This window comes from Engystomops pustulosus, chromosome 7 (genome assembly GCF_040894005.1).
Source record: "Engystomops pustulosus chromosome 7, aEngPut4.maternal, whole genome shotgun sequence".
In the NCBI taxonomy this organism is placed as follows: Eukaryota; Metazoa; Chordata; class Amphibia; order Anura; family Leptodactylidae; genus Engystomops; species Engystomops pustulosus.
Genome location: NC_092417.1, coordinates 7,034,796 through 7,048,392, shown reverse-complemented (window position 1 = coordinate 7,048,392; position 13,597 = coordinate 7,034,796). Strand labels below are relative to the sequence as shown.

General features: G+C 48.3%; 1 protein-coding gene across 1 annotated transcript; it reads right to left on the bottom strand.

Moving 5' to 3' along the window:
- Window positions 1-3,890: 3,890 nt before the first annotated feature.
- On the bottom strand, window positions 3,891-5,413 carry LOC140068649 (C-C chemokine receptor type 3-like). Its single transcript, XM_072114034.1, has one exon. The coding sequence runs from the start codon at window positions 5,300-5,302 to the stop codon at window positions 4,235-4,237; it is 1,068 nt and encodes a 355-aa protein (XP_071970135.1). The 5' UTR covers window positions 5,303-5,413; the 3' UTR covers window positions 3,891-4,234.
- Window positions 5,414-13,597: the final 8,184 nt, after the last annotated feature.

Sequence of the window (13,597 nt, the reverse complement as noted above, 5' to 3'; positions counted from 1 at the left end):
ACCTCTACCTCTCACACGGGATGTACAGGCAGGGGGCCGGGCTGTGACTACCTCTCACACGGGATATACAGGCAGGGGGCGGGGCTGTGACTGCCTCTCACACAGGATATACAGGCAGGGGGCGGGGCTGTGACCACCTCTCACACAGGATGTACAGGCAGGGGGCGGGGCTGTGACTACCTCTCACACAGGATATACAGGCAGGGGGCGGGGCTGTGACCACCTCACACACAGGATATACAGGCAGGGGGCGGGGCTGTGACCACCTCACACACAGGATATACAGACAGGGGGAGGGGCTGTGACCACCTCTCACACAGGATATACAGGCAGGGGGCGGGGCTGTGACTACTTCTCACACAGGATATACAGGCAGGGGGCGGGGCTGTGACTACCTCTCACACAGGATATACAGGCAGGGGGCGGGGCTGTGACCACCTCACACACAGGATATACAGGCAGGGGGCGGGGCTGTGACCACCTCACACACAGGATATACAGACAGGGGGAGGGGCTGTGACCACCTCTCACACAGGATATACAGGCAGGGGGCGGGGCTGTGACCACCTCTCACACAGGATATACAGGCAGGGGGCGGGGCTGTGGCTACCTCTCACACAGGATATACAGGCAGGGGGCGGGGCTGGGACCACCTCACACACAGGATATACAGGCAGGGGGCGGGGCTGTGACCACCTCTCGCACGGGATGTACAGGCAGGGGGCGGGGCTGTGACCACCTCTCACACGGGATATACAGGCAGGGGGCGGGGCTGTGATTACCTCTCACACGGGATATACAGGCAGGGGGCGGGGCTGTGACTACCTCTCACACAGGATATACAGGCAGGGGGCGGGGCTGTGACTACCTCATACACAGGATATACAGGTAGGGGGCGGGGCTGTGACTACCTCTCACACAGGATATACAGGTAGGGGGCGGGGCTGTGACTACCTCTCACACAGGATATACAGGCAGGGGGCGGGGCTGTGACCACCTCTCACACAGGATATACAGGCAGGGGGCGGGGCTGTGACTACCTCTCACACAGGATGTACAGGCAGGGGGCGGGGCTGTGGCTACCTCTCACACAGGATATACAGGTAGGGGGCGGGGCTGTGGCTACCTCTCACACAGGATATACAGGCAGGGGGCGGGGCTGTGACCACCTCTCACAGGATATACAGGCAGGGGGCGGGGCTGTGACTACCTCTCACACAGGATGTACAGGCAGGGGGCGGGGCTGTGACTACCTCTCACACAGGATGTACAGGCAGGGGGAGGGGCTGTGACCACCTCTCACACAGGATGTACAGGCAGGGGGAGGGGCTGTGACTACCTCTCACACAGGATATACAGGCAGGGGGAGGGGCTGTGACCACCTCTCACACCGGATATACAGGCAGGGGGCGGGGCTGTGACCACCTCTCACACCGGATATACAGTGTTCCCATAGTAACTAGTGTTGGGTAAATCGTCAGCATAAATTATCAGCTTTACAAACACCGTGCAGGTCATGCGCAGCTCCAGCCCCAAGGCGTGTCATCTTCTTCGCACACAAAATATTTATATACATAAACTGCACACAAAACTAACTGCACAATCTGAGTTGTCACTGGTGCTGACTGTACTTCTGATAAGATACAAGAAGTGTCCTCTGACTTACAGGTGACGTCTTCTCCATTAGTTACAGAACTGCACAACTACCTAAAAACTATCCCTGTCACTTAGTAAATGACCTGGCTAACAGCAGAATAACACTATATACTCCTCACAACACAACTAACCACACTGCGCTTACAGTATAATGACCTGGAGAACAACACTGCGCTCCTAAATAATATATTTACCCCTCACAATACAACTAACCACACTGCGCTTACAGTATAATGACCTGGAGAACAACACTGCGCTCCTAAATAATATATTTACCCCTCACAATACAACTAACCACACTGCGCTTTCAGTATAATGACCTGAAGAACAACACTGCGCTCCTAAATAATATATATACCCCTCAAAACACAACTGACCGCACTGTGCAACTAAAGATACCACAGTCACTTGCAGTACAATGGAAATAAAAGCACCACAATAAAATATTACATATTAAAATTACAACAAAAAAAAGGGCATATGGGAGCTTCAGGGGGATTTAACCCCTTAACGACCAGTGACGTAATAGCACGCAATGGGTCGGCTGCGGGTGCATGGAGAGGGCTCACGGACTGAGCCCTCTCCATAGCCGGTAAGTCTTTGCTGCATATCACACCTGTGATCGGTGCTCGGTGTTAATCCGCACATTGCTGGCGCCCCCTATCGATATGTTTCCGATCATGAGAATTTGCATTCTTTGCTGTGATGTCACAGGTGGCGCGATGATGTCACCCCGCTGCCTGTGTCCTGGAGGTCGGTGTGAGCACTTCCTTTGTGATCACATTGAGTAATATGTACAATAGGAGAACGGAGGCCCTAGGCAAGTGCCCAGTGTGGCCTCCCCTGACCCGGAGATGATTCTGCTGATGTCATGTGTCTACTCTATGGGGTCCTGTACATTCCCAGTCCTGCTGCAGCTCCCAGGATACAAGACCTTATAAGTCAGCGCTGAGGACCTGTCGCGGCTGCACAGCCTGCTGGGAAATATCATTACATGGGGTCGTCTATTGTAGTGTCCTGTACTGGTTCCTTCTTCTGAAACCACAAATAATTTCATTAAAGGGGAACCATTCACCAAGGCGAGTTCCCTATAGACACAGCTGCAGGGGGACAACGCCCGAGGCCCACACCTCCGAGTATTACCCCACACGTACCTACCAATAACCTACCTGCCGAGACCTACACCCTGTACACAAGTCTTATACTGCACAGGTAGGATTAGATACACAGCTCAGCAGTATCACACAGGAGAGGATTAGATACACAGCTCAGCAGTCAGTATCACACAGGAGAGGATTAGATACACAGCTCAGCAGTATCACACAGGAGAGGATTAGATACACAGCTCAGCAGTCAGTATCACACAGGAGAGGATTAGATACACAGCTCACTAGTATCACACAGGAGAGGATTAGATACACAGCTCAGCAGTATCACACAGGAGAGGATTAGATACACAGCTCAGCAGTATCACACAGGAGAGGATTAGTTACACAGCTCAGCAGTATCACACAGGAGAGGATTAGATACACAGCTCAGCAGTATCACACAGGAGAGGATTAGTTACACAGCTCAGCAGTATCACACAGGAGAGGATTAGATACACAGCTCAGCAGGCAGTATCACACAGGATAGGATTAGATACACAGCTCAGCAGACTGTATCACACAGGATAGGATTAGATACACAGCTCAGCAGACAGTATCACACAGGATGGGATTAGATACACAGCTCAGCAGTCAGGATCACACAGGAGAGGATAAGACACACAGCTCAGCAGACAGTATCACACAGGAGAGGATTAGATACACAGCTCAGCAGACAGTATCACACAGGAGAGGATAAGACACACAGCTCAGCAGACAGTATCACACAGGAGAGGATTAGATACACAGCTCAGCAGACAGTATCACACAGGACGGGATTAGATACACAGCTCAGCAGTCAGTATCACACAGGACGGGATTAGATACACAGCTCAGCAGTATGACACAGGATAGGATTAGATACACAGCTCAGCAGTATCACACAGGATAGGATTAGATACACAGCTCAGCAGTATGACACAGGATAGGATGAGATACACAGCTCAGCAGACAGTATCACACAGGATGGGATTAGATACACACTCAGCAGACAGTATCACACAGGATAGGATTAGATACACAGCTGTTCCTTCATCTCTTTTTACCCCGGACAGCAGGCACAGAATCTCAGGACACGGTCTCGGGGGGATGAACTTTTTATTATAAGTGAAGGAGAGTTTTGAGAGAAGAAAAAAAAATGAATAAGATAGAAATAAAAATGGTCAGAGCCCGGAGATAAGAAATCAGTGCGGCGCTCAGTCCTTAATGAAACGCAAGGTTACAGGGAGTCTCCGTACAATCAGTGAGGTTCATGTTCGCACCTCCAAAATGTAATCAATCATCTAAGGTCCTAGTCCTGGAAGAAGTCATTTGTGTCCCATGGATTCGGATCTTCTCTTTTGTGTCCTTTCTCTCAGGCGTGAATAAAACCGTTCCTTTTATAGTCCCCACACATTCAGTTATGGGTAGAGCCTTGATACCTGATGTCCACCTCACTCGTAGACCGTCTGTGGGGAGTGTTCGCTGGTCTTGCTGCTGAAGCTGGACTGTCTGTACCTGGACCCCCACATGATCCATCTCCCCACCACCCGTGCCAGGTGTCTACGAAACTTGGTTCCGACAAAAGTGTAGAAGAAGGGGTTGATGCAGCAGTGGAAGTAGGCGATGTTACGGCAAACTAGGAAAGCGTAGTCAATGCTCTCATCGCAGTCGTCCTCTGAAGAACCCTTGGAGATCTGCCTGGCCCGGATAAAGATGATGATGTTGTACGGGGTCCAGCAGATGAAGAACGCCAGAATGATGAGGAAGATCAGCTTGATGGCCTTGTCCTTGTTGTGCATCTTGGCATAGTGCAGCTTGATGACGATCAGGGTGTAACAGTACAAGATGATGAGAAGCGGCAGTATGAAGAACATGACCACCTGCTGGTAGTAGCCCACCAGCTTCCAGCTATCGATCTTATCAGCAAGGTACCCCGTCTCCTCGCACAACATCCCAAAAATAACATTATTTCTTGTCCCAAACAAAACAAATTTGGGGAGAGCCGAGAAGAAGCTGATGATCCAAACAGTGCCACTCACCACATAGACATAGAGCATCTTCCGGGTCCGGTTGGCATAGATGGCATGGACAACCGCAATGTACCGGTCCACCGTCATCATGGTCAGGAATAAGATAGTGCTGTAGAACCCAAAGTAGAACATAGAGGCCAAGATCTTGCAAGGCATTTCTCCAAATATCCACTCATGACCATGGTAGTAACCCCAGAAAGGCAGCGGAAGGGTGAACAACAAGTCTGACACCACCAGGTTGAGGATGAAGAAGTTGGTCACCGTCTTGATGTTCTCAAACTTTAGAAGAAGGAATAAGATGAGGCTGTTGCCCAGAAGACTAAGAGTGAAGACAACGTAGAAGAAGAAAGGCACCACCACTGCTGCAAAATTGCTGCTGTTTGTTCTTTGGCAAATGGTTAAAATATCTTCATCATAGACCTCAGTAGGGAAAGTGGTCATCACCGCAGAAGAGTTGTCCATCTGCTCCTGGTCCGACATTGTAGTCATGCTCAAGCACCAGAGACAGGACCTGTATCACGAAGATCTCTCCCGGAGATGTATTTAGTGTCTTCTGCTTCGACACTTCAGCTTGTTTCAGGAAATACAGTCACCCAGTCCATAAGAGATGGTGTTGATGATGGGGATGTCGCAATGTTCAGTGGAAGGTGCAGGACGCCGATTATTCTGGAGCTGCAGGAAACACGTTGAACAGAATCACAAAAATTGTTCCAGCTAAACAGATATTTGCTAATCTTGACACCCATGCGGTGAGATGTTACCGATCAGCTGGTTAACGGATGAAGAAGCGAGAATCCACAGTGCAGGACTACAGGGGAGGAGATCTGTCTCAGTGGGCTCCAAACGTAGGCCATCCTGTGCCCGTATAATGTTTTTGGGCAGTGGTGGCGAACCTATGGCACGTGTGCCAGAGGTGGCACTCAGAGCCATTTCTGTGGGCACTCAGGCCATTGCTCCAGCACAGAGTTCACCAAATCTTCCTGCAGTACCAGGCAACTTAAGCGACACTTCATCAGCTGTTTGGAAAAGTGAGAAGGTGTTGACAAAACTGCATTATCTTTGGAGCACATCCACTGGAGCCACCATTCTTCCCCTACAGAGAGACCCTAGAAAGAAGCTACAACGAGAGTCTGAATTTGCCTTTCTTCTTTCAACTGTACTGGTGCCCTCAGGAGGCCTCATACGATTGAAAGATGTGGAAGAACAGGTAGCAATAAGTTACTGCCTAAAATGCCATGTTGGCACTTCACAGTAAAGAAGTGGATTTTGGTTGTAGTTTGGGCACTCGGTCTCCAAAAGGTTCCCCATCACTGTTTTAGGGTATATGGACCTTGTAGAAGTATCGCCCCTATTATCTTTTAGAACAGAGTTCTGTTTGGGAGCACTTAGCACACCCCTAGTGGTGATAGCAGAATACAGGAGGTCTCAGCGCTTGAGCCGAAGGGTCTCGAACTTTACATAATGAGATATGCAAGAAGAAGCCATGTCAGCTAACTTACCAACAAAAGTCCTAAATTCAGAATCCATAGCAAGTCCTTTGAACATACGTCCAAACCAAATGTGACCCTCTAGGGTGGAGGGAAGGCAAACTCCTACCATATCATGTCCCGGCCAAGGAGAACATGTGATCTTTTGCAGATGACTTTGAGAACGAGGCTTCATCTTTAAAGATTTGCTTTTTGAAAATAAAATAATTCGGGGCCAGGGGAGAAGAAACAAATCCCTTGCTGGTCACATCTCTACATATACTTTGGGTCTTGGGCTGCTGGAACTTCCTTTTCTTTCCCCAGCTCACCTCTGTGAAGAGAATTCCCGAGGATGGGGTGAGAGAGAAACAGTGGCTCTGTGTGACTCGGCTCTCCTGCATCATTAACGACTCCCCCAGGAAGATGGGAGTGAGAGAAGCTGGATATATACAGAGGAATCAGCCGCGCTCCTCACTCCTCCCCCAGGATTTCTCTTCAGGTAAGCAGGGTCAGCATCACTGACTGTATACTGCAGCTCTATCACCTACAGGAACAGGGGACAGAGTCCCATGGATAGAGGCATCAGTGGAACATGTATAAACACATTGTAAAAGTATTCCATCTGGTTTGTGGGGGTTGTCATGGCCTCTCTTTAATTATATATCCTTGTAGTTGCCCCGGCTCTCACATGATGCACTTTGTTAATTAGTATCCAAAAAGAAAACATTTGTTTCATTACCAGGCCCAAAACAGTAACAATGCAAATCCATGACCAGAATCTGCAGAACTAAGAATATGCTAAATAGTTTATACATGAGACAGTCAAGATGATTGTCTGTAAAACAGAAGGTCTCATGTTTAGAACTTGTCTGATGAGATATGGAGGCTGAAAGTAGATTTCTAAACATTCTTACCCTTTTGTTTGTCAGTTTATGTTTTTGATATAGTTATTGCTGCTATACATTTATGTGCGGTATAGTAATTGCTGATATTCAATTACGTGTGTGTGGTATAGTCACTGCTGCTGCTGCTTTGTATAGTATATTCATAGCTGGTATATATTTATGTGTATTATATATTCATAGATGGTATATATTTGTGTGTATTATATATTCATAGCTGGTATATATTTATGTGTATTATATATTCATAGCTGGCATATATTTGTGTGTATTATATATTCATAGCTGGCATATATTTGTGTGTATTATATATTCATAGCTGTCATATATTTGTGTGTATTATATATTCATAGCTGGTATATATTTATGTGTATTATATATTCATAGCTGGCATATATTTGTGTGTATTATATATTCATAGCTGGCATATATTTGTGTGTATTATATATTCATAGCTGGCATATATTTGTGTGTATATATTCATAGCTGGTATATATTTGTGTGTATATATTCATAGCTGGTATATATTTGTGTGTATTATATATTCATAGCTGGTATATATTTGTGTGTATTATATATTCATAGCTGGCATATATTTATGTGTATTATATATTCATATCTGGTATATACAGAGGTCGGTTTTATACTCCCCACATGGGAGTGAGAAGTCTGTTGTTTGCAGGGGCAAATGCCACAAATTTGTAAATGATCTTTTATATTAATATATTTGAATTACTGTATATACTTGATTACAAGCCGAGTTTTTGTGCTGAAAACCACCCACTCGGCTTATACTCAGGGATATATAAAAAACTTGGAATGGTGATTACTCCGTTTATTTTTTTTACAGGCTGGCCATACTGGGGGCTGGCAGGCTATATACTAAAGGGGGCTGGATGGCTATATACTACTGGAGGCTGGCTGTATACTACAGGGGGGTAGCTATAAACCACTGGGGGCTGGCAGGCTATATACTAAAGGGGGCTGGATGGCTATATACTACTGGAGGCTGGCTGTATACTACAGAGGGGTAGCTATAAACCACTGGGGGCTGGCTGGCTATATACTATTGGGGATTGGCTGGCTGTATACTGGGGAGGCTGTGACCAATGAATTTCCCACCCTCGGCTTATACTTGAGTCAATGGGGGTCATTTACTTAGAGCCCGATTCGCCTTTTTGCGATGGGTTAACCGAATTTTCCCTGAATTGCCCTGGGATTTTGGCGCACGCGATCGGATTGTGGCGCATCGGCGCTGGCATGCACGCGACGGAAATCGGGGGGCGTGGCCGAACAAAAACCCGACGGATTCGGAAAAAACGCCGCATTTAAAAAAAAAAGTGTCGCGGGACTCGCACTTACCTTCACTCAGTGCGGCTTGGTGAAGATCAGTGCATTCAGAGGAACTTCAGCGCAGCAGCGACACCTGATGGACATCGGAGGAACTGCCTTAGTGAATCGCCGGAAGATCCGAATCCACTGCAGAGAACGCTCCGCTGGATCGTGAATGGATCGGGTAAGTAAATCTGCCCCAATAGGTTATACTCCAGTATATACGGTAACTTTTAATGTAGTTTTTGTTCTTCAACGGTATAGCCCTTTCAGGACCCCTGTCTATATCATTGGTGTACCTAGGTCTGATGTAAGTGTCGCACATATGTTACTCTTGTCTAAGATTGGTTATTGAAATCTCATTTGGGATATTTGGGCATTAATACAGCACCAGAGCCAAGCCCAGGGCATTAATACAGCACCAGAGCCAAGCCCAGGGCATTAATACAGCACCAGAGCCAAGCCCAGGGCATTAATACAGCACCAGAGCCAAGCCCAGGGCATTAATACAGCACCAGAGCCAAGCCCAGGGCATTAATACAGCACCAGAGCCAAGCCCAGGGCATTAATACAGCACCAGAGCCAAGCCCAGGGCATTAATACAGCACCAGAGCCAAGCCCAGGGCATTAATACAGCACCAGAGCCAAGCCCAGGGCATTAATACAGCACCAGAGCCAAGCCCAGGGCATTACTACAGCACCAGAGCCAAGCCCAGGGCATTAATACAGCACCAGATCCAAGCCCAGGGCATTAATACAGCACCAGATCCAAGCCCAGGGCATTAATACAGCACCAGAGCCAAGCCCAGGGCATTAATACAGCACCAGAGCCAAGCCCAGGGCATTAATACAGCACTAGAGCCAAGCCCAGGGCATTAATACAGCAGCAGAGCCAAGCCCAGGGCATTAATACAGCACCAGAACCAAGCCCAGTGCATTAATACAGCAGCAGAGCCAAGCCCAGGGCATTAATACAGCACCAGAACCAAGCCCAGGGCATTAATACAGCAGCAGAGCCAAGCCCAGGGCATTAATACAGCACCAGATCCAAGCCCAGGGCATTAATACAGCACCAGATCCAAGCCCAGTGCATTAATACAGCACCAGATCCAAGCCCAGGGCATTAATACAGCACCAGATCCAAGCCCAGGGCATTAATACAGCACCAGAGCCAAGCCCAGGGCATTAATATAGCACCAGATCCAAGCCCAGGGCATTAATATAGCACCAGATCCAAGCCCAGTGCATTAATACAGCACCAGAGCCAAGCCCAGGTCATTAATACAGCACCAGAGCCAAGCCCAGGGCATTAATACAGCAGCAGAGCCAAGCCCATGGCATTAATACAGCATCAGAGCCAAGCCCAGGGCATTAATACAGCACCAGAGCCAAGCCCAGGGCATTAATACAGCACCAGAGCCAAGCCCAGGGCATTAATACAGCACCAGAGCCAAGCCCAGGGCATTAATACAGCACCAGAGCCAAGCCCAGGGCATTAATACAGCAGCAGAGCCAAGCCCAGGGCATTAATACAGCACCAGAGCCAAGCCCAGGGCATTAATACAGCACCAGAGCCAAGCCCAGGGCATTAATATAGCACCAGATCCAAGCCCAGGGCATTAATACAGCACCAGAGCCAAGCCCAGGGCATTAATACAGCACCAGAGCCAAGTTCTGCACATAAATACAGCACCAGATCCAAGCCCAGGGCATTAATACAGCACCAGAACTAAGAGCAATGAATTATAAAAAGCTTTTGTGTAGCTTCCCCTCATAAGAAAATGACAAAGTACACACAGCGCAGGGGAGATGTGAGTTCATGGGTAATAATAACACTTACTGTAAATCTGGTGAAACACGGATGACGTGTCTGATTGGAGAAGTTCTGTTACATCTTCTTCTATGACCTAGAACGCTGTGTCAGCTAATTCTAGCCACAACTCCTCTCCAACATAGTAACAGTGCCCCCATAATGGCCAATACAGTAACAGTGCCCCCACAGCAGCCAATACAGTAACAGTGCCCCCACAGTAGCCAATATAGTAACAGTGCCCCCACAGCAGTCAATATAGTAACAGTGCCCCCACAGCAGCCAATATAGTAACAGTGCCCCACAGCAGCCAATATAGTAACAGTGCCCCCACAGCAGCCAATACAGTAACAGTGCCCCCACAATGGCCAATACAGTAACAGTGCCCCACAGTAGCCAATATAGTAACAGTGGCCCACAGCAGCCAATACAGTAACAGTGCCCCCACAATGGCCAATATAGTAACAGTGGCCCACAGCAGCCAATACAGTAACAGTGCCCCCACAGCAGCCAATATAGTAACAGTGCCCCACAGCAGCCAATATAGTGACAGTGCCTCCACAGCAGCCAATATAGTGACAGTGCCCCCACAGCAGCCAATATAGTAACAGTGCCTCCACAGCAGCCAATATAGTAACAGTGACCCCACAGCAGCCAATATAGTGACAGTGCCCCCACAGCAGCCAATATAGTAACAGTGCCCCCACAGCAGCCAATATAGTGACAGTGCCCCCACAGCAGCCTATATAGTAACAGTGCCCCCACAGCAGCCTATATAGTAACAGTGCCCCCACAGCAGCCAATATAGTAACAGTGCCCCCACAGCAGCCTATATAGTAACAGTGCCCCCACAGCAGCCAATATAGTAACAGTGCCTCCACAGCAGCCAATATAGTGACAGTGCCCCCACAGCAGCCAATATAGTAACAGTGCCCCCACAGCAGCCAATATAGTAACAGTGCCCCCACAGCAGTCAATATAGTGACAGTGCCCCCACAGCAGCCTATATAGTGACAGTGCCCCCACAGCAGCCTATATAGTAACAGTGCCCCCACAGCATCCAATATAGTAACAGTGACCCCACAGCAGCCAATATAGTAACAGTGCCTCCACAGCATCCAATATAGTAACAGTGACCCCACAGCAGCCAATATAGTAACAGTGTCCCCACAATAGCCAATAGTCATAATGCCCTGCAGAAGCCAAGTCAAAGTATCCCAGTTACAGTGACCGTGTCTCCACAGTAGCCAATAAAGTAAAATTGCCTCCTCAGTAACCACGATAGTAACGGGGTTTCACAGTATAAAAACAAGACCCCACAGTAGCCAATATAGTAACCACAGGCTCCTGTGCTCTATGGTCCAGAAGGGAACTGGCTGAAGGCCTCGCTTCTCCCAAGCTACTGGAGGTATATAGTTATATGTGCACAGCGTGGGGTTGCTTGACCGTGCTTGATCTCCACCACCTCCTTGACCTCGGAAGAGGGGCCAAATAAAAGTACTCTTTACAGGCCTAAGACATTGAGAAACTGCATGACCAAGTACATTTAGTTTTTTTTGGGGGGGGTAGTGGAGGTGATGGGAGATTTCTGATGGATGGGGGGGGGGGGGGATACCATTTTATTTTTTGCCTCGGACAGCAGGAAGGTTATAGTGGGGAGATGAGTCCTAGCTCCAACACAGAAGTAGAGCGTTGGAGAAAAAAAAAAAGTTACAAAATTTTTTTTACTATAAATAATTTTTAATATAAAGAATTTTTAAATCAAAGATTGACAAAAAAAAAATGTGGATAAAATCTCTATTAAAAAAAAAATAAAAAAAATTGGTCTGTGTGTTTTAAGGGGAAAAATGCCATAATGAGATTTCTGCATAATCAGCCGAATCTCTCTAAGAAACCTGCTCCGTGTGTTCACACCTCTCACCCACCAGAGATCAGATAAGAAACCTGCAAACAACCTCAGAATAAACCAGTGGCTTCATAAATCTACAGCGGAAGAGACGTCTCCACATCAGCTCTACATCTTTAAATGTCCCCATTTTGATAGATGTAACACATCGCTGGGGTCCGGGGTTCAAGTCCCATCCCGGTCACCATCTGCAAGGAGTTTGTATGTTCTTGATTAGATTGTGAGCCCCATGGGGACAGGGACTGATTTGGCGAGTTCTGTGCAGCGCTGCGTAATCTGTGTAGAATACATATCATATATACTCAAGTATAAGCCCAGGCACCTAATTTTAACACAAAAAACTGGGAAAACCTATTGACTTGAGTATAAGCCTAGGGTGGGAAATGTCTCCCCAGTATAGAGCCAGCCACTGCCCCCTAGTATGAAACCAGTATCCCCCTGCCCCAGTAAATAGGTCCCTTAAATATATAGCCAGTGCCTGCACCCAGTATATAGCCAGTGCCTGCCCCCCAGTATATAGCCAGTGCCTGCCCCCCAGTATATAGCCAGTGCCTGCCCCCCAGTATATAGCCAGTGCCTGCCCCCCAGTATATAGCCAGTGCCTGCCCCCCAGTATATAGCCAGTGCCTGCACTCCTCTGTATCTATAACCAGTGCCTGCACTCCTCTGTATATATAACCAGTGCCTGCCCCCAGTATATAACCAGTGCCTGCCCCCCAGTATATAGCCAGTGCCTGCCCCCCAGTATATAACCAGTGCCTGCCCCCCAGTATATAGCCAGTGCCTGCCCCCCAGTATATAGCCAGTGCCTGCCCCCCAGTATATAGCCAGTGCCTGCCCCCCAGTATATAGCCAGTGCCTGCCCCCCAGTATATAGCCAGTGCCTGCCCCCCAGTATATAGCCAGTGCCTGCCCCCCAGTATATAGCCAGTGCCTGCACTCCTCTGTATATATAACCAGTGCATGCCCCCAGTATATAGCCAGTGCCTGCCCCCCAGTATATAGCCAGTGCCTGCCCCCCAGTATATAGCCAGTGCCTGCACTCCTCTGTATATATAACCAGTGCCTGCCCCCAGTATATAGCCAGTGCCTGCCCCCCAGTATATAGCCAGTGCCTGCACTCCTCTGTATATATAACCAGTGCCTGCCCCCAGTATATAGCCAGTGCCTGCCCCCCAGTATATAGCCAGTGCCTGCCCCCCAGTATATAGCCAGTGCCTGCACTCCTCTGTATATATAACCAGTGCCTGCCCCCAGTATATAACCAGTGCCTGCCCCCCAGTATATAGCCAGTGCCTGCCCCCCAGTATATAGCCAGTGCCTGCACTCCTCTGTATATATAACCAGTGCCTGCCCCAGTATATAACC